The sequence below is a fragment of the Musca domestica genome, unplaced genomic scaffold, assembly GCF_030504385.1.
Source record: "Musca domestica strain aabys unplaced genomic scaffold, Musca_domestica.polishedcontigs.V.1.1 6, whole genome shotgun sequence".
Taxonomy (NCBI): Eukaryota; Metazoa; Arthropoda; class Insecta; order Diptera; family Muscidae; genus Musca; species Musca domestica.
In genome coordinates this window covers 18,564,978-18,587,911 of record NW_026712363.1, presented here as the reverse complement: position 1 = coordinate 18,587,911, position 22,934 = coordinate 18,564,978, and the positions used below count along the sequence as shown (strand labels likewise).

Sequence of the window (22,934 nt, the reverse complement as noted above, 5' to 3'; positions counted from 1 at the left end):
TGCTTCGTGTGTCCGCACTTAGCATGCCCTTGAGACATGTGGTCACTCCTGCGCAATCTGCTCCAGACATAATAAAGGACCACTATGCTGGGATGCAACTAGCAGATCCCGAATTCTACAAGTCCGATCACATCGCACTAATTCTTGGTCCCGATGTGTACCCGAAGGTTATTAAATCTCAAACCCATTCGAGCCCAGGGTTCCCTTGGGCTCAACTTACTATCTTTGGTTGGGTGGTATCCGGTCCTTGCCCACTGTGAAGTTGCCCGAGATGATCGGCCTAAATCGAGTGTACCCGAAGGTTATTAAATCTCAAACCCATTCGAGCCCAGGGTTCCCTTGGGCTCAACTTACTATCTTTGGTTGGGTGGTATCCGGTCCTTGCCCACTGTGAAGTTGCCCGAGATGATCGGCCTAAATCGAGACCCATGGTCTAAAATTTGTTGAAGGCAATCTTCTATTGCCTTGATGGTTCATCGACCATCACTTGTTTTTGAAAAAAATGAAAAAAAAAAAAAAAATAAATAAACTGAATAAAGAATGCTCAAAAAAATTGACGGTTATACCTTTCATGTATTTGTATTTTAATCTTTAGATCTAAGCATTATTGTTTAAACATACCTAGATGTTTCAAGGGCGGCGGTAATGTTTAATTTACAATTAAATCTAAGCCTAAAATGCAACTCGTCATTATTTCTAATAATTTGCCATCATACCATTTTATTCAACTTTGAACTTTCGTTCAAAGTTAGCGATGGCAAATTCTAACGAGTATTATCTGTCAATTTGCGCGGCTCTTGAGACATCTTGGCTTTCTCGTTGCTTTTTCGGCACTTGTTTTACGGATCTTCGTCCTAACAACATCGCTGCAACACCAATTGTACAAAAAGGTAAAATTATATTAGTTATTCGACTAATATAATAACATAATAAAACCGCCAATTTTTTTTTTTTTTTAATATTAATTTCTTGTGTTTTATTTTCTTTTTGGTTTTATTTACACTGCTCCGCAACAGCCATTTTAAAGTTTTTTTAAATTCACTCTTAAAAAAGTGATCACAAATAATAGCTAAAAACGCGGAAAACTAAATATTTAAGGAGTTATGGCCATTTTAAAGTTTCCAATATTTCACTTTTGAAAAAGTGATCACATATAATAGTCAAAAACGCCGAAAACTCAATATTTAAGGAGTTATGGCCATTTTAAAGTTTTTATAAATTCACTCTTGAAAAAGTGATCACAAATAATAGCCAAAAACGCCGAAAACTCAATATTTAAGGAGTTATGGCCATTTTAAAGTTTTTATAAATTCACTCTTGAAAAAGTGATCACAAATAATAGCCAAAAACGCCGAAAACTCAATATTTAAGGAGTTATGGCCATTTTAAAGCTTTTTTAATTCACTTTTAAAAAAGTGATCACAAATGATAGTTAAAAACGCCGAAAACTCAATATTTAAGGAGTTATGACCATTTTAAAGTTTTTATAAATTTACTCATAAAAAGTGATCACAAATAATAGCTAAAAACGCCGAAAACTCAATATTTAAGGAGTTATGGCCATTTTAAAGTGTCCAATATTTCACTCTTGAAAAAGTGATCACAAATAATAGCTAAAAACGCCGAAAACTCAATATTTAAGGAGTTAAGGCCATTTTAAAGTATCCAATAATTCATGCTTCAAAAAGTGATCAAAAATAATCGCTAAAAACGCCGAACACTCAATATTTAAGGAGTTATGGCCATTTTTAATTTTTTATTAATTCACTCTTGAAAAAGTGATCACAAATAATAGCTAAAAACGCCTAAAACTCAATATTTAAGGAGTTATGGCAATTTTAAAGTGTCCAATAATTCACTCTTGAAAAAGTGATCACAAATAATAGCCAAAAACGCCGAAAACTCAATATTTAAGGAGTTATGGCCATTTTAACGTTTTTTTTTAATTCACTTTTGAAGAAGTGATCACAAATAATAGCCAAAAACGCCGAAAACTCAATATTTAAGGAGTTATGGCCATTTTAAAGTTTTTATAAATTCACTTTTGAAGAAGTGATCACAAATAATAGCCAAAAACGCCGAAAACTCAATATTTAAGGAGTTATGGCCATTTTAAAGTTTTTATAAATTCACTCTTGAAAAAGTGATCACAAATAATAGCCAAAAACGCCGAAAACTCAATATTTAAAAAGTTATGGCCATTTTAAAGTTTTTATAAATTCACACTTCAAAAAGTGATCACAAATAATAGCTAAAAACGCCGAAAACTCAATATTTAAGAAGTTATGGCCATTTTAAAGTGTCCAATATTTCACTCTTGAAAAAGTGATCACAAATAATAGCTAAAAACGCCGAAAACTCAATATTTAAGGAGTTAAGGCCATTTTAAAGTATCCAATAATTCATGCTTCAAAAAGTGATCAAAAATAATCGCTAAAAACGCCGAACACTCAATATTTAAGGAGTTATGGCCATTTTTAATTTTTTATTAATTCACTCTTGAAAAAGTGATCACAAATAATAGCTAAAAACGCCGAAAACTCAATATTTAAGGAGTTATGGCAATTTTAAAGTGTCCAATAATTCACTCTTATAAAAGTGATCACAAATAATAACTAAAAACGCCGAACACTCAATATTTAAGGAGTTATGGCCATTTTTAATTTTTTATTAATTCACTCTTAAAAAAGTGATCACAAATAATAGCTAAAAACGCCGAAAACTCAATATTTAAGAAGTTATGGCCATTTTAAAGTGTCCAATATTTCACTCTTGAAAAAGTGATCACAAATAATAGCTAAAAACGCCGAAAACTCAATATTTAAGGAGTTATGGCCATTTTAAAGTTTCCAATGTTACACTTTTGAAAAAGTGATCACAAATAATAGTCAAAAACCCCGAAAACTCAATATTTAAGGAGTTATGGCCATTTTAAAGTTTTTATAAATTCACTCTTGAAAAAGTGATCACAAATAATAGCCAAAAACGCCGAAAACTCAATATTTAAAAAGTTATGGCCATTTTAAAGTTTTTATAAATTCACACTTCAAAAAGTGATCACAAATAATAGCTAAAAACGCCGAAAACTCAATATTTAAGGAGTTATGGCCATTTTAAAGTTTCCAATATTTCATATTGAAAAAGTGATCACAAATAATAGATAATAGTTTTTATAAATTCACTCTTGAAAAAGTGATCACAAATAATAGCCAAAAACGCCGAAAACCCAATATTTAAGGAGTTATGGCCTTTTTAAAGTGTCCAATAATACATGCTTCAAAAAGTGATCACAAATAATAGCCAAAAACGCCGAAAACTCAATATTTAAGGAGTTATGGCCATTTTAAAGTTTTTATAAATTCACTTTTGAAGAAGTGATCACAAATAATAGCCAAAAACGCCGAAAACTCAATATTTAAGGAGTTATGGCCATTTTAAAGTGTCCAATAATTCACTCTTAAAAAAGTGATCACAAATAATAGCTAAAAACGCCGAAAACTCAATATTTAAAAAGTTATGGCCATTTTAAAGTTTCCAATATTTCACTCTTGAAAAAGTGATCACAAATAATAGCCAAAAACGCCGAAAACTCAATATTTAAGGAGTTATGGCCATTTTAAAGTTTTTAAAAATTCACTCTTATAAAAGTGATCACTAATAATAACTAAAAACGTCGAAAACTCAATATTTAAGGAGTTATGGCCATTTTAAAGTTTCCAATGTTACACTTTTGAAAAAGTGATCACAAATAATAGTCAAAAACGCCGAAAACTCAATATTTAAGGAGTTATGGCCATTTTAAAGTTTTTATAAATTCACTTTTGAAGAAGTGATCACAAATAATAGCCAAAAACGCCGAAAACTCAATATTTAAGGAGTTATGGCCATTTTAAAGTGTCCAATAATTCACTCTTAAAAAAGTGATCACAAATAATAGCTAAAAACGCCGAAAACTCAATATTTAAAAAGTTATGCCCTTTTTAAAGTTTCCAATATTTCACTCTTGAAAAAGTGATCACAAATAATAGCCAAAAACGCCGAAAACTCAATATTTAAGGAGTTATGGCCATTTTAAAGTTTCCAATGTTACACTTTTGAAAAAGTGATCACAAATAATAGTCAAAAACGCCGAAAACTCAATACTTAAGGAGTTATGGCCATTTTAAAGTTTTTATAAATTCACTCTTGAAAAAGTGATCACAAATAATAGTCAAAAACGCCGAAAACTCAATATTTAAAAAGTTATGGCCATTTTAAAGTTTTTATAAATTCACACTTCAAAAAGTGATCACAAATAATAGATAAAAACGTCGAAAACTCAATATTTAAGGAGTTATGGCCATTTTAAAGTTTCCAATATTTCATATTGAAAAAGTGATAACAAATAATAGATAATAGTTTTTAGAAATTCACAAAAACGCCGAAAACTCAACATTTAAAAAGTTATGGCCATTTTAAAGTTTTTATAAATTCACACTTCAAAAAGTGATCACAAATAATAGATAAAAACGTCGAAAACTCAATATTTAAGGAGTTATGGCCATTTTAAAGTTTCCAATATTTCATATTGAAAAAGTGATCACAAATAATAGATAATAGTTTTTATAAATTCACTCTTGAAAAAGTGATCACAAATAATAGCCAAAAACGCCGAAAACCCAATATTTAAGGAGTTATGGCCTTTTTAAAGTGTCCAATAATACATGCTTCAAAAAGTGATCACAAATAATAACTAAAAACGCCGAAAACTCAATATTTAAGGAGTTATGGCCATTTTAAAGTTTTTATAAATTCACTCTTAAAAAATGATCACAAATAATAGCTAAAAACGTCGAAAACTCAATATTTAAGGAGTTATGGCCATTTTAAAGTTTTTATAAATTCACTCTTAAAAAAGTGATCACACATAATAGCCAAAAACGCCCGAAAAATCAATATTTAAGGAGTTATGGCCATTTTAAAGTTTTTTTTTTTTTAATTCACTCTTAAAAAAGTGATCACAAATAATAGCTAAAAACGCCGAAAACTCAATATTTAAAAAAGTTATGGCCATTTTAAAGTTTCCAATATTTCACTCTTGAAAAAGTGATCACAAATAATAGCCAAAAACGCCGAAAACTCAATATTTAAGGAGTTATGGCCATTTTAAAGATTTTAAAAATTCACTCTTATAAAAGTGATCACAAATAATAACTAAAAACGCCGAAAACTCAATATTTAAGGAGTTATGGCCATTTTAAAGTTTTTATAAATTCACTCTTAAAAAAATGATCACAAATAATAGCTAAAAACGTCGAAAACTCAATATTTAAGGAGTTATGGCCATTTTAAAGTTTTTATAAATTCACTCTTAAAAAAGTGATCACACATTATAGCCAAAAACGCCCGAAAAATCAATATTTAAGGAGTTATGGCCATTTTAAAGTTTTTTTTTTTTTTAATTCACTCTTAAAAAAGTGATCACTAATAATAGCTAAAAACGCGAAAACTCAATATTTAAGAAGTTATGGCCACTTTAAAGTGTCCAATATTTCACTCTTGAAAAAGTGATCACAAATAATAGCTAAAAACGCCGAAAACTCAATATCTAAGGAGTTATGGCCATTTTAAAGTATCCAATAATTCATGTTTCAAAAAGTGATCAAAAATAATCGCTAAAAACGCCGAACACTCAATATTAAAGGAGTTATGGCCATTTTTAATTTTTTATTAATTCACTCTTGAAAAAGTGATCACAAATAATAGCTAAAAACGCCGAAAACTCAATATTTAAAGAGTTTCCAATATTTCACTCTTGAAAAAGTGATCACAAATAATAGCCAAAAACGCCGAAAACTCAATATTTAAGGAGTTATGGCCATTTTAAAGTTTTTAAAAATTCACTCTTAAAAAATTGATCACAAATAATAGCTAAAAACGCCGAAAACTCAATATTTAAAGAGTTTCCAATATTTCACTCTTGAAAAAGTGATCACAAATAATAGCCAAAAACGCCGAAAACTCAATATTTAAGGAGTTATGGCCATTTTAAAGTTTTTATAAATTCACTTTTGAAGAAGTGATCACAAATAATAGATAAAAACGTCGAAAACTCCAAATATTTAAGGAGTTATGGCCACTTTAAAGCTTCCAATATTTCACCCTTGAAAAAGTGATCACAAATAATAGCCAAAAACGCCGAAAACTCAATATTTAAGGAGTTATGGCCATTTTAAAGTTTTTATAAATTCACTCTTGAAAAAGTGATCACAAATAATAGCCAAAAACGCCGGAAACCCAATATTTAAGGAGTTATGACCATTTTAAAGTTTTTATAAATCCACTCTTAAAAAAGTGATCACATATAATAGCTAAAAACGCCGAAAACTCAATATTTAAGGAGTTATGGCCATTTTAAAGTGTCCGAAAATTCACTCTTGAAAAAGTGATCACAAATAATAGCTAAAAACGCCGAAAACTCAATATTTAAGGAGTTATGGCCATTTTAAAGTTTTTTTTTTTTTTTTAATTCACTCTTGAAAAAGTGATCACAAATAATAGCCAAAAACGCCGAAAACTCAATATTTAAGGAGTTATGGCCACTTTAAAGTGTCCAATAATTCATGCTTCAAAAAGTGGGCACAAATAATAGCTAAAAACGCCGAAAACTCAATATTTAAGGAGTTATGGCCATTTTAAATTTTTTATAAATTCACTCTTAAAAAAATGATCACAAATAATAGCTAAAAACGCGGAAAACTCAATATTTAAGGAGTTATGTCCATTTTAAAGTGTCCGAAAATTCACTCTTGAAAAAGTGATCACAAATAATAGCTAAAAACGCCGAAAACTCAATATTTAAGGAGTTATGGCCATTTTAAAGTTTTTATAAATTCACTCTTAAAAAAGTGTCACAAATAACAGCCAAAAACGCCGAAAACTCAATATTTAAGGAGTTATGGCCACTTTAAAGTGTCCAATAATTCATGCTTCAAAAAGTGGGCACAAATAATAGCTAAAAACGCCGAAAACTCAATATTTAAGGAGTAATGGCCATTTTAAAGTTTTTATACATTCACTCTTAAAAAAGTGATCACAAATAATAGCTAAAAACGCCGAAAACTCAATATTTAAAAAGTTATGGCCTTTTTAAAGTTTCCAATATTTCACTCTTGAAAATGTGATCACAAATAATAGCCAAAAACGCCGAAAACTCAATATTTAAGGAGTTATGGCAATTTTAAAGTTTCAAATGTTACACTTTTGAAAAAGTGATCACAAATAATAGTCAAAAACGCCGAAAACTCAATATTTAAGGAGTTATGGCTATTTTAAAGTTTTTATAAATTCACTCTTGAAAAAGTGATCACAAATAATAGCCAAAAACGCCGAAAACTCAATATTTAAAAAGTTATGGCCATTTTAAAGTTTTTATAAATTCACACTTCAAAAAGTGATCACAAATAATAGATAAAAACGTCGAAAACTCAATATTTAAGGAGTTATGGCCATTTTAAAGTTTCCAATATTTCATATTGAAAAAGTGATCACAAATAATAGATAATAGTTTTTATAAATTCACTCTTGAAAAGTGATCACAAATAATAGCCAAAAACGCCGAAAATCCAATATTTAAGGAGTTATGGCCTTTTTAAAGTGTCCAATAATACATGCTTCAAAAAGTGATCACAAATAATAACTAAAAACGCCGAAAACTCAATATTTAAGGAGTTATGGCCATTTTAAAGTTTTTATAAATTCACTCTTAAAAAAATGATCACAAATAATAGCTAAAAACGTCGAAAACTCAATATTTAAGGAGTTATGGCCATTTTAAAGTTTTTATAAATTCACTCTTAAAAAAGTGATCACACATAATAGCCAAAAACGCCCGAAAAATCAATATTTAAGGAGTTATGGCCATTTTAAAGTTTTTTTTTTTTTAATTCACTCTTAAAAAAGTGATCACAAATAATAGCTAAAAACGCCGAAAACTCAATATTTAAAAAAGTTATGGCCATTTTAAAGTTTCCAATATTTCACCCTTGAAAAAGTGATCACAAATAATAGCCAAAAACGCCGAAAACTCAATATTTAAGGAGTTATGGCCATTTTAAAGATTTTAAAAATTCACTCTTATAAAAATGATCACAAATAATAGCTAAAAACGTCGAAAACTCAATATTTAAGGAGTTATGGCCATTTTAAAGTTTTTATAAATTCACTCGTAAAAAAGTGATCACACATAATAGCCAAAAACGCCCGAAAAATCAATATTTAAGGAGTTATGGCCATTTTAAAGTTTTTTTTTTTTAATTCACTCTTAAAAAAGTGATCACAAATAATAGCTAAAAACGCGAAAACTCAATATTTAAGAAGTTATGGCCACTTTAAAGTGTCCAATATTTCACTCTTGAAAAAGTGATCACAAATAATAGCTAAAAACGCCGAAAACTCAATATCTAAGGAGTTATGGCCATTTTAAAGTATCCAATAATTCATGTTTCAAAAAGTGATCAAAAATAATCGCTAAAAACGCCGAACACTCAATATTAAAGGAGTTATGGCCATTTTTAATTTTTTATTAATTCACTCTTGAAAAAGTGATCACAAATAATAGCTAAAAACGCCGAAAACTCAATATTTAAAGAGTTTCCAATATTTCACTCTTGAAAAAGTGATCACAAATAATAGCCAAAAACGCCGAAAACTCAATATTTAAGGAGTTATGGCCATTTTAAAGTTTTTATAAATTCACTCTTGAAATAGTGATCACAAATAATAGCCAAAAACGCCGAAAACTCAATATTTAAGGAGTTATGGCCATTTTAAAGTTTTTAAAAATTCACTCTTAAAAAATTGATCACAAATAATAGCTAAAAACGCCGAAAACTCAATATTTAAAGAGTTTCCAATATTTCACTCTTGAAAAAGTGATCACAAATAATAGCCAAAAACGCCGAAAACTCAATATTTAAGGAGTTATGGCCATTTTAAAGTTTTTATAAATTCACTCTTGAAAAAGTGATCACAAATAATAGCCAAAAACGCCGAAAACCCAATATTTAAGGAGTTATGACCATTTTAAAGTTTTTATAAATTCACTCTTAAAAAAGTGAACACATATAATAGCTAAAAACTCCGAAAACTCAATATTTAAGGAGTTATGGCCATTTTAAAGTTTTTATAAATTCACTCTTAAAAAAATGATCACAAATAATAGCTAAAAACGCCGAAAACTCAATATTTAAGGAGTTATGGCCATTTTAAAGTGTCCGAAAATTCACTCTTGAAAAAGTGATCACAAATAATAGCTAAAAACGCCGAAAACTCAATATTTAAGGAGTTATGGCCATTTTAAAGTTTTTATAAATTCACTCTTAAAAAAGTGATCACAAATAATAGCTAAAAACGCCGAAAACTCAATATTTAAGGAGTTATGGCCACTTTAAAGTGTCCAATAATTCATGCTTCAAAAAGTGGGCACAAATAATAGCTAAAAACGCCGAAAACTCAATATTTAAGGAGTTGTGACCATTTAAAAGTTTTTTTAAATTCACTCTTAAAAAAGTGATCACAAATAATAGTTAAAAACGCCGAAAACTCAATATTTAAGGATTTATGGCCATTTTAAAGTGTCCAATATTTCACTCTTGAAAAAGTGATCACAAATAATAGCTAAAAACGCCGAAAACTCAATATTTAAGGAGTTATGGCCATTTTAAAGTGTCCAATAATTCATGCTTCAAAAAGTGGGCACAAATAATAGCTAAAAACGCCGAAAACTCAATATTTAAGGAGTTATGGCCATTTTAAAGTTTTTATAAATTCACTCTTAAAAAAGTGATCACAAATAATAGCTAAAAACGCCGAAAACTCAATATTTAAGAAGTTATGGCCATTTTAAAGTGTCCAATATTTCACTCTTGAAAAAGCGATCACAAATAATAGCTAAAAACGCCGAAAACTCAATAGTTAAGGAGTTATGGCCATTTTAAAGTTTTTATAAATTCACTCTTGAAAAAGTGATCACAAATAATAGCTAAAAACGCCGAAAACTCAATAGTTAAGGAGTTATGGCCATTTTAAAGTTTTTATAAATTCACTCTTAAAAAAGTGATCACAAATAATAGCTAAAAACGCCGAAAACTCAATATTTAAGGAGTTAGGGCCATTTTAAAGTTTCCAATATTTAACTTTTGAAAAAGTGATCACAAATAATAGTCAAAAACGCCGAAAACTCAATATTTAAGGAGTTATGGTCATTTTAAAATTTTTATAAATTCACTCTTGAAAAAGTGATCGCAAATAATATATAAAAACGTCGAAAACTCAATATTAAAGGAGTTATGGCCATTTTAAAGTTTTTTTAAATTCACTCTTAAAAAAGTGATCACAAATAATAGCTAAAAACGCCGAAAACTCAATATTTAAGGAGTTATGGCCATTTTAAAGTGTCCAATAATTCATGCTTCAAAAAGTGGTCACAAATAATAGCTAAAAACGCCGAAAACTCAATATTTAAGGAGTTATGGCCATTTTAAAGTTTTTATAAATTCACTCACAAATAATAGCTAAAAACGCCGAAAACTCAATATTTAAGGAGTTATGCCCATTTTTAATTTTTTATTAATTCTCTCTTGAAAAAGTGATCACAAATAATAGCTAAAAACGCTGAAAACTCAATATTTAAGGAGTTATGGCTATTTTAAAGTGTCCAATAATTCACTCTTGAAAAAGTGATCACAAATAATAGCCAAAAACGCCGAAAACTCAATATTTAAGGAGTTATAGCCATTTTAAAGTTTCCAATATTTCACTCTTGAAAAAGTGATCACAAATAATAGCCAAAAACGCGGAAAACTCAATATTTAAGGAGTTATGGCCATTTTAAAGTTTTTATAAATTCACTCTTAAAAAAGTGATCACAAATAATAGCTAAAAACGCCGAAAACTCAATATTTAAGGAGTTATGGCCATTTTAAAGTTTTTATACATTCATTCATAAAAAAGTGATCACAAATAATAGCTAAAAACGCCGAAAACTCAATATTTAAGAAGTTATGGCCATTTTAAAGTGTCCAATAATTCATGCTTCAAAAAGTGATAAAAAATAATCGCTAAAAACGCCGAAAACTCAATATTTAAGGAGTTATGGCCATTTTTAATTTTTTATTAATTCACTCTTGAAAAAGTGATCACAAATAATAGCTAAAAACGTCGAAAACTCAATATTTAAAGAGTTATGGCCATTTTAAAGTTTCCAATATTTCACTCTTGAAAAAGTGATCAAAAATAATCGCTAAAAACGCCGAAAACTCAATATTTAAGGAGTTTTTTATTTTAAAGTTTTTATAAATTCACTCTTAAAAAAGTGATCACACATAATAGCCAAAAACGCCCGAAAAATCAATATTTAAGGAGTTATGGCCATTTTAAAGTTTTTATAAATTCACTCTTGAAAAAGTGATCACAAATAATAGCTAAAAACGCCGAAAACTCAATATTTAAGGAGTTATGGCCATTTTAAAGTTTTTATAAATTCACTCTTAAAAAAGTGATCACAAATAATAGCTAAAAACGCCGAAAACTCAATATTTAAGAAGTGTCCAATTTAAAGTGTCCAATATTTCACTCTTGAAAAAGCGATCACAAATAATAGCTAAAAACGCCGAAAACTCAATAGTTAAGGAGTTATGGCCATTTTAAAGTTTTTATAAATTCACTCTTGAAAAAGTGATCACAAATAATATATAAAAACGTTGAAAACTCAATATTAAAGGAGTTATGGCCATTTTAAAGTTTTTTTAATTTCACTCTTAAAAAAGTGATCACAAATAATAACTAAAAACGCCGAAAACTCAATATTTAAGGAGTTATGGCCATTTTAAAGTGTCCAATAATTCACTCTAGAAAAAGTGATCACAAATAATAGCCAGAAACGCCGAAAACTCAATATTTAAGGAGTTATGGCCATTTTTAATTTTTTATGAATTCACTCTTGAAAAAGTGATCACAAATAACAGCTAAAAACGCCGAAAACTCAATATTTAAGGAGTTATGGCCATTTTAAAGTGTCCAATAATTCACTCTAGAAAAAGTGATCACAAATAATAGCCAGAAACGCCGAAAACTCAATATTTAAGGAGTTATGGCCATTTTTAATTTTTTATTAATTCACTCTTAAAAAGTGATCACAAATAATAGCCAAAAACGCCGAAAACTCAATATTTAAGGAGTTATGGCCATTTTAAAGTTTTTAAAAATTCACTCTTAAAAAAGTGATCACAAATAATAACTAAAAACGCTGAAAACTCAATATTTAAGGAGTTATGGCCATTTTAAAGTTTCCAATATTACACTTTTGAAAAAGTGATCACAAATAATAGTCAAAAACGCCGAAAACTCAATATTTAAGAAGTTATGGCCATTTTTAATTTTTTATGAATTCACTCTTGAAAAAGTGATCACAAATAACAGCTAAAAACGCCGAAAACTCAATATTTAAGGAGTTATGGCCATTTTAAAGTGTCCAATAATTCACTCTAGAAAAAGTGATCACAAATAATAGCCAGAAACGCCGAAAACTCAATATTTAAGGAGTTATGGCCATTTTTAATTTTTTATTAATTCACTCTTAAAAAGTAGTCACAAATAATAGCCAAAAACGCCGAAAACTCAATATTTAAGGAGTTATGGCAATTTTAAAGTTTTTATAAATTCACTCTTAAAAAAGTGATCACAAATAATAACTAAAAACGCCGAAAACTCAATATCTACGGAGTTATGGCTATTTTAAAGTTTCCAATATTTCACTCTTGAAAAAGTGATCACAAATAATAGCCAAAAACGCCGAAAACTCAATATTTAAGGAGTTATGGCCATTTTAAAGTTTTTATAAATTCACTCTTAAAAAAGTGATCACAAATAATAGATAAAAACGTCGAAAACTCAATATTAAAGGAGTTATGGCCATTTTAAAGTTTTTTTTTTTAAATTCACTCTTAAAAAAGTGATCACACATAATAGCGAAAAACGCCCGAAAAATCAATATTTAAGGAGTCATGGTTTTTTTTTAAATTCACTCTTAAAAAAGTGATCACAAATAATAGCTGAAAACGCCTGTTTGGGAGGAGAATGAAAATGCTCGTATGATGCTTGATTCGACACTGAATTTATTTTTTCATAATTCCATCTTAAGTGCTAGTTTACAAAATAATTCATAACCTTACACACTATCTAGCAACCCTTACTTTCTATTCAAGAATACATATGAATTGGTGATAGACCAACGCGACTCATCTTGCGTACATTGTCTTGCCTGCATATCTCTTGTGGGGGTCATAAAATCTTTATTACATGCTCATTATCTTATGCAGCAGGCAAACACAGCGTTGGGTAGATTATAATTTACAAAAACTATTAAACATAGTCGTACGTAAATAGTTCAATACAAAATTATCACTAAACTGAAGAGTAAATTCTATGTTGAGAAGAATGTAAGTACTTAGCATAAAGTAAACTAAAACTAAATAATATTTAGATAAGCGTGTGAAACACCAATTCCATTTCCACACACATGTTTGAGTCTTTCAAACATTCTGCGGGGGGGCAAAGTGAATAGATGCTACTCTTGTCGGTTTTATGCATCTTCTGATTGAACATATTAGAGCTATTATGCAGGCGGCTACCATGACCATTAGAGATAAGTGCCCGGAGATGTGATGAAAATTCAACCCTTTTAGATTAAGCTGTGAGACATCGATCGTTTTCAACTGAGACTCTATTTCCGCTAGCCTTGCTGAGTGATTTACCACCATCGGCCCTAAAGGCATGACCGAGAAATTAGACAGCCGGTTTATGTCTGCTACGAAAGATGATTTGTCTTCCACGACCTTCTTCGATGCAATATTGAAAGGTGTGGAAATTGTTGCTCCTTTTACCCTTAATGTACATCCTGGCTTCATCGTAATGATGCCTTGACTCGGTAGCTGGACTATTTGCTGTGAATCTCGACTGCAGGATACGTGAGCTGTTGTTGGTTGAAAAACTTTGAACAACCAGCGGTTGTTGGCTTGCAGCTTCGTCCATAGCGATTCCATCTTTGTCTCAGAGAACTGGCATCTCGGTGCATTTAGGGGCTTAAGAGAGTACACCTCACACGAATGGTCATTTGCGTCGACCCATGGCCAATTACCTTCGCAAACATATTCATCGTCAATGTACAGCTGGCACATGTTTAACTCAGCTTGCGTCATTATATGGTAGGCATCCCTGTGGAAATTATATATCAGATAATGTCCCGATGGCTGTGCTACAACTTTCCCACCGTTCAGCCTAATAGGTAGGGGGATGATCCGATGCAGCTGAGACGTGTGTTGCGTGAACAATGGAATATTAGCTGAAACCATCAGTCGGTCCTCAATTAATGCTGCCTTAGCAGTAAGAAGTTTGTATACCGCTCTAATTTGATCATACTTTTTTCCAGGAAATTTGAGGTGTTCAGGCATGTGCTCTCTTATCTTGGTCATTTCTTCCTGAAGTTGTAACGGCGTAATCAAGGCTGGATTGAGCTTCCCATGGTTAATGTCAATAAGCAGGTTTATCATACTCGACTGTACTCTTTCGTTCTCGCGAATTATTGCGTCCAAATCTTTGGTTACCATGAAAAACCGAATCGACTCTCTATAAACGAAGTATGACTCTTCCATAGCCGCCGTTATGTTGTTCATCTGATCCTGTATCTTCTTGAAGTTGGTATTTACATCTTCCATAGTAGTGCGCAGAATATTAATCGTAGATTCCACGACCGAGGTTTGTTTTTGCATCATAAACTTCAGGTTATATTGATTTTCCAATAAGTTTTGCAAGCTTTCTTCTATTTTTTTCCGATCTTCCGCATCCATAGTTCCGAATAGGACGTGCTGGAGTGACCCGATGAACTCTAATGGCGCTCGTTTGGGCCTCCTACTAGTGCTCGAGAACAAGAACTCGTTAGTGTCTTGTAGACTCCGAACCTGCCTCTCCATAGTTCTTAGAATATTGTCGCACTGCGGCTCGAATATCTGCAACTTTACGCATAGTGGCATCATCGTTTTTAACACGGTCTCGCATTTCTCCATGGATTCAAAAATGGAAGCATATTAAAAACTATGATCATGTTCCATTTCGAGGCTACAACATTCACTGATCCAACCTGGTCCAAATATAGTGCGGTTGACTCCTGCAGCTCCGTGATATTGGTTAAGCTGTCAGCGACCGTAGGTTTTACTTGAGTTAAAGCAAGAAGCAAAAGCACTAAGTAGCCTGCCAGATTGCCGGTTCTCTTTCCATTGGAGCTGTCACGTTTTTCATCAGTTTTTACGCCTTCTAATGGGCACAACTTGTTCACGGATCTCTTTATCAACCCTGCTTGGGTTTTTAAAGTGGCGACTCTTACTAACCCATCCGGTCCTGGATGGACATCTTCGACTTTACCTAACGGCCATCGTCCAGGATGTGTTTCCTCATTCTTAACTATCACCACTTGTCCCCTCTGTATATTCTTCTTTTCGGTTTTCCACTTGTACCGTTGTTGGAGTGTTTCTAGATAGTTTGATTTCCATTGCTTCCAAAAACAATTTTTCATTTTCTGCACTTGCTTCCAACGATCTAGGGCTGTAATCTTGTGTTCGTCGCTCGTTTCTGGATAGCTTATCAAGGGCCTTCCGATTAGAAAATGTCCAGGTGTGAGGACTTCCACCTCGCCAGCATTATCATCCATGTTATAAAGCGGCCTCGAATTTAACACGGCCTCGATCTGATATAAAAGCGTAGACATTTCTTCAAATGTCAATTTACTCTCACCAATAACTCTTCGTAAATGATATTTCATTGATTTAACAGCCGCTTCCCATATTCCTCCGAAGTGGGGACTTGCCGGGGGGATAAAATGCCACTGCACTCCTTCTGTCGCTAATATAGGTGCTAGTGCGTTATTCTCCTTCATGGCGGCCTTTAAATCTCTATCCAAATGTTTAACTGTTCCAACAAAATTTGTGCCGTTGTCAGAATATATATGACTACTTTTACCTCTTCTGGCAAACAAGCGCTTTAGGGCCGCCAGAAATGCTTCTGACGTCAAACTGCTAACCGGTTCCAAATGAATTGCCTTTGTTGTCATGCAAATAAATACCGCAATGTATCCTTTATATGTTTTCTGGCCTCTGCCATTTGAACACTTCATGTATATTGGTCCTGCATAGTCTACACCACAATGTGTAAACGGTGCAGATACATTAACTCTATATTCTGGTAACATTCCCATTAGCTGGCATTGTTTTTCTCGTTTATATCGTATACATTTGACGCAACCCCGATTCAGCCGTTTTACGTTGTTTTTCAACCCAATAATCCAAAATTTTCTTTTTAGCAAATGTTCCACTATCCGATTTCCACCATGGAGCGTTTTCACATGTGCGTCCTTGATAATTAGATCACTCAGCTCTGATTTATTGAGTATTATGGGATGTTTACGATTATACGCCAGCGAAGCTAACTGTAATCGACCTCCAACTCTCAACACGCCATTCTCGTCTAAAAAGGGATTTAATGAAGCCAGCTTGTGTTTGTGATCAATCGGCGTATTATTTTTTAGTCTCGTGACAATTTCTGGAAATTCTTGTTGTTGATGGCCTTTTATTAAAAACATTTCTGCAGCTCGTAATTCTTCCACAGTCAAGTAATCTGGAAAGTTTTTTCCGCGTAGCTTTGCGATATATCTGAGCACATACGCTATCACTCGCTTAAGTCGTGTAAACGATGAATAATCTTTTACCATATGATTGAAATAGTTGGGACCGCTGTTCGCATTTGTGACGGCCACATTGACATACACAGGTTCCTTTGTATCCCAGCTCTCTTCATCTCGCATTAACCACGACGGACCATTCCACCAGAGATTATTCTCTGGTAACTTGTCTGCTGATATCCCTCTGGATCCCATGTCTGCCGGATTTTCCTTTGATTTTACATATTGCCATTTGGCTGCTGGTACCCATTGTTGAATCTCCTTCACTCTTGTCCTTATAAATCGATCTTTACTAGAACTATTACGTATCCATGACAGCGCTATCGACGAATCACTCCACATAAATACATTTGCTTCTATTGACAAAATTTTCATAACCTTTGTCATAAGTTTCGCTAATAAATTCGCCGCACACAACTCTAGTTTTGGTAACGTCTTCCTATTTTTAATGGGATTGACTTTGCTTTTAGCTGCTACTAGCTGAACAACTCCATTCACTTTAACATAAACTACGGCTGCATAAGCCTTTTCCGATGCATCCGCGAATCCATGCAGTTGTGCTTCAGTTGAGCTGGATACGTGCAACCATCGAGGTATTCGAATCGAAATCAGTGAGTTTAGCTTACTCGTGAACCCTCTCCTTCACTGTTAATGTTTTATACTGCTGACATTGGTGAATCTTGTGCCCAAAACTTTTGCAATAACCGCATTTTATTTGATTTTCTTCGCTGTTTGTTGCTGCCACTTCAAAACTGTATTGTCGCTTGAATCTCTGCTTATCTCCATCATCTATAGACCAAACTGAATTCAAAGTTTGATATCTTTGCTCCAAGAATTTTAGAACGTCGTTGATATCTTGAATTTCCGTACACTTTTGTATTGTCTGTTCATATTGTAAAAGAGTCTCTTTATCCAATTTGCGCACTATTATGTGTGCCAGAATTGGGTATGCATCTCCCAGTTTCAAATTCATGGATTTGATTCCCTCAATGCTCTCTATAGCTGTATCCAATAACTTCTTGATACTGTGCACTGATGATCCATTAATTTTTGGCACATCTAATAGGCTGTCCACATAATGTGTGAATAGAGTCCTTTTATTGTCGTACCTTTTACGTAATGCTTCCAAAGCCCCTTCATATGCTGAACTGGTTAACGGCATGTTTTGAATAATCTGCAGTGCATCCCCCTTCAAAGCTGACCGTAGACGAAACAGCTTCTCTTGATCTGAGTCATTTTTATCTTCGTGCACTAATGTGCGGAATAATTCATAAAATGAGTTCCAATCTTCACGACGTCCACTAAACTCTGGAATTTTTATTTTTTCGACCATTACGGATTTTCTTTGTGCCGCTTCTAAAGATGTCAACAATTCTGTTATTTGCATCTGAGCTTTGTTGAAATCTTCTCCGGACTGTTCCCACTGATCTTCCGTAAAGTCATTTCCTGCACCTTCTCTCGCCATTTCTGATCGAATGTCGAGCAGTCTGTTCATCTGGACTTCCAGTCTCTCAAGCAGTTTTGTTAAATATATCTTGTCTTTCTTGGTTTCGACCAGTTTTATCATAGAATTTAATTCTGCTACGTTAGAATTAAATTGATTTTCTAATGATCTTGCTAGTTTGTTGTGATTTTCATTTGTCACTTCACCAATTTCCATTAATTTGAATGATAACTGCGGTGCATTTAAACTATGTTCTTGTGGACTTGAATCTCCTTGTTGTGGACTTATTTTAACGGTGTGGGATTCTTCTGCTTCTGCATCATTTAAAATCTTCCATATGTCCTCTTTCATCTTTTGTGCAATTTCATACGCTTTCTCCTTATAATACGGGTCATTTTCATTCTTATCGTCCCTTTTTTTGAGTGCCTCATCATTTCTGCAGAATGTTTCCCATTGTTCTAGCACCTTCTTACGCATGTCTGGTATGGTATTACTGCGATATTTCCTACCTCGCGCCGTCTGCAACATAGCATCTAACACTTTGAAGATTGTGTATTGTTGAGAGTACATTTCTTGGCAACTAGGCATTTTGATAAGTCCTTTTAAAAATGTTGTTGTAGTTGATCGATGTTTAATTAATTTTTTTTTTGTAGATATTTTTTTTTGTTTGCGATTGTTGATCAATGTTGTTGTTGAGTTTTGTAGATTGTTATATTGTGGTTGGTGAGTTGTTTAACTGCTGTTACCACACTTGATGTTGATGTTGTTAAAGTTGTTTGTTCCTAATGTTGAATAGTTTTTGATTGTTGTTGATTCGATTTTTGATGTTTGCTAGTTCCTTCACTTTCGCTAAAGTGAGCGCTCGATGGACCAAATGTTTGGGAGGAGAATGAAAATGCTCGTATGATGCTTGATTCGACACTGAATTTATTTTTTCATAATTCCATCTTAAGTGCTAGTTTACAAAATAATTCATAACCTTACACACTATCTAGCAACCCTTACTTTCTATTCAAGAATACATATGAATTGGTGATAGACCAACGCGACTCATCTTGCGTACATTGTCTTGCCTGCATATCTCTTGTGGGGGTCATAAAATCTTTATTACATGCTCATTATCTTATGCAGCAGGCAAACACAGCGTTGGGTAGATTATAATTTACAAAAACTATTAAACATAGTCGTACGTAAATAGTTCAATACAAAATTATCACTAAACTGAAGAGTAAATTCTATGTTGAGAAGAATGTAAGTACTTAGCATAAAGTAAACTAAAACTAAATAATATTTAGATAAGCGTGTGAAACACCAATTCCATTTCCACACACATGTTTGAGTCTTTCAAACAACGCCGAAAACTCAATATTTAAGGAGTTATGGCCATTTTAAAGTTTTTATAAATTCACTCATAAAAAAGTGATCACAAATAATAGCTAAAAACGCCGAAAACTCAATATTTAAGAAGCTATGGCCATTTTAGTGTCCAATAATTCATGCTTCAAAAAGTGATACAAAAAATAATCGCTAAAAACGCCGAAAACTCAATATTTAAGGAGTTATGGCCATTTTTAATTTTTTATTAATTCACTCTTGAAAAAGTGATCACAAATAATAGCTAAAAACGCCGAAAACTCAAGATTTAAAGAGTTATGGCCATTTTAAAGTTTCCAATATTTCACTCTTGAAAAAGTGAACACAAATAATAGCTAAAAACGCCGAAAACTCAATATTTAAGGAGTTATGGCCATTTTAAAGTATCCAATAATTCATGATTCAAAAAGTGATAAAAAATAATCGCTAAAAACGCCGAAAACTCAATATTTAAGGAGTTATGGTCATTTTTAATTGTTTATAAATGCACTCTTAAAAAAGTGATCACAAATAATAGCCAAAAACGCCGAAAACTCAATATTTAAGGAGTTATGGCCATTTTAAAGTTTTTTTAATTCACTCTTAAAAAAGTGATCACAAATAATAGCTAAAAACGCCGAAAACTCAATATTTAAGGAGTTATGGCCATTTTAAAGTTTTTATAAATTCACTGATAAAAAAGTGATCACAAATAATAGCTAAAAACGCCGAAAACTCAATAATTAAGAAGTCATGGCCATTTTAAAGTGTCCAATAATTCATGCTTCAAAAAGTGATAAAAAATAATCGCTAAAAACGCCGAAAACTCAATATTTAAGGAGTTATGGCCATATTTAATTTTTTATTAATTCACTCTTGAAAAAGTGATCACAAATAATAGCTAGAAACGCCGAAAACTCAAGATTTAAGGAGTTATGGCCATCTTAAAGTTTCCAATATTTCACTCTTGAAAAAGTGATCACAAATAATAGCTAAAAACGCCGAAAACTCAATATTTAAAGAGTTATGGCCATTTTAAAGTGTCCAATAATTCATGCTTCAAAAAGTGGGCACAAATAATAGCTAAAAACGCCGAAAACTCAATATTTAAGGAGTTATGGCCATTTTAAAGTTTTTATAATTTCACTCTTAAAAAAATGATCACAAATAATAGCTAAAAACGCGGAAAACTCAAAATTTAAGGAGTTATGGCCATTTTAAAGTGTCCGAAAATTCACTCTTGAAAAAGTGATCACAAATAATAGCTAAAAACGCCGAAAACTCAATATTTAAGGAGTTATGGCCATTTTAAAGTTTTTATAAATTCACTCATAAAAAAGTGATCACAAATAATAGCTAAAAACGCCGAAAACTCAATATTTAAAAAGCTATGGCCATTTTAAAGTGTCCAATAATTCATGCTTCAAAAAGTGATAAAAAATAATCGCTAAAAACGCCGAAAACTCAATATTTAAGGAGTTATGGCCATTTTTAATTTTTTATTAATTCACTCTTGAAAAAGTGATCACAAATAATAGCTAAAAACGCCGAAAACTCAAGATTTAAAGAGTTATGGCCATTTTAAAGTTTCCAATATTTCACTCTTGAAAAAGTGATCACAAATAATAGCTAAAAACGCCGAAAACTCAATATTTAAGGAGTTAAGGCCATTTTAAAGTATCCAATAATTCATGATTCAAAAAGTGATAAAAAATAATCGCTAAAAACGCCGAAAACTCAATATTTAAGGAGTTATGGTCATTTTTAATTTTTTATTAATTCACTCTTGAAAAAATGATCACAAATAATAGCTAAAAACGCCGAAAACTCAATATTTAAGGAGTTAAGGCCATTTTAAAGTATCCAATAATTCATGCTTCAAAAAGTGATCAAAAATAATCGCTAAAAACGCCGAAAACTCAATATTTAAGGAGTTATGGTCATTTTTAATTGTTTATTAATTCACTCTTGAAGAAGTGATCACAAATAATAGCCAAAAACGCCGAAAACTCAATATTTAAGGAGTTATGGCCATTTTAAAGTTTTTTTTAATTCACTCTTAAAAAAGTGATCACAAATAATAGCTAAAAACGCCGAAAACTCAATATTTAAGGAGTTATGGCCATTTTAAAGCTTTTATAAAATCACTCATAAAAAAGTGATCACAAATAATAGCTAAAAACGCCGAAAACTCAATAATTAAGAAGTCATGGCCATTTTAAAGTGTCCAATAATTCATGCTTCAAAAAGTGATAAAAAATAATCGCTAAAAACGCCGAAAACTCAATATTTAAGGAGTTATGGCCATATTTAATTTTTTATTAATTCACTCTTGAAAAAGTGATCACAAATAATAGCTAAAAACGCCGAAAACTCAAGATTTAAAGAGTTATGGCCATTTTAAAGTTTCCAATATTTCACTCTTGAAAAAGTGATCACAAATAATAGCTAAAAACGCCGAAAACTCAATATTTAAGGAGTTAAGGCCATTTTAAAGTATCCAATAATTCACTCTTGAAAAAGTGATCACAAATAATAGCTAAAAACGCCGAAAACTCAATATTTAAGGAGTTAAGGCCATTTTAAAGTATCCAATAATTCATGATTCAAAAGTGATAAAAAATAATCGCTAAAAACGCCGAAAACTCAATATTTAAGGAGTTATGGTCATTTTTAATTTTTTATTAATTCACTCTTGAAAAAATGATCACAAATAATAGCTAAAAACGCCGAAAACTCAATATTTAAGGAGTTAAGGCCATTTTAAAGTATCCAATAATTCATGCTTCAAAAAGTGATCAAAAATAATCGCTAAAAACGCCGAAAACTCAATATTTAAGGAGTTATGGTCATTTTTAATTGTTTATTAATTCACTCTTGAAAAAGTGATCACAAATAATAGCCAAAAACGCCGAAAACTCAATATTTAAGGAGTTATGGCCATTTTAAAGTTTTTTTTAATTCACTCTTAAAAAAGTGATCACAAATAATAGCTAAAAACGCCGAAAACTCAATATTTAAGGAGTTATGGCCATTTTAAAGCTTTTATAAATTCACTCATAAAAAAGTGATCACAAATAATAGCTAAAAACGCCGAAAACTCAATAATTAAGAAGTCATGGCCATTTTAAAGTGTCCAATAATTCATGCTTCAAAAAGTGATAAAAAATAATCGCTAAAAACGCCGAAAACTCAATATTTAAGGAGTTATGGCCATATTTAATTTTTTATTAATTCACTCTTGAAAAAGTGATCACAAATAATAGCTAAAAACGCCGAAAACTCAATATTTAAGGAGTTATGGCCATTTTAAAGTTTTTATAAATTCACTCATAAAAAAGTGATCACAAATAATAGCTAAAAACGCCG

At 31.6% G+C, this 22,934-nt stretch overlaps 1 protein-coding gene across 1 annotated transcript; it reads right to left on the bottom strand.

The window, feature by feature from the left end:
• Positions 1 to 15,076: 15,076 nt before the first annotated feature.
• LOC131805726 (uncharacterized) lies at positions 15,077 to 18,800 on the bottom strand. Its single transcript, XM_059129279.1, has 2 exons — positions 17,395 to 18,800; positions 15,077 to 17,339 (listed from the first exon to the last, which is right to left on the bottom strand). The coding sequence occupies exons 1-2, from the start codon at positions 18,798 to 18,800 to the stop codon at positions 15,077 to 15,079; spliced, it is 3,669 nt and encodes a 1,222-aa protein (XP_058985262.1).
• Between the last annotated feature and the right edge of the window lie 4,134 nt (positions 18,801 to 22,934).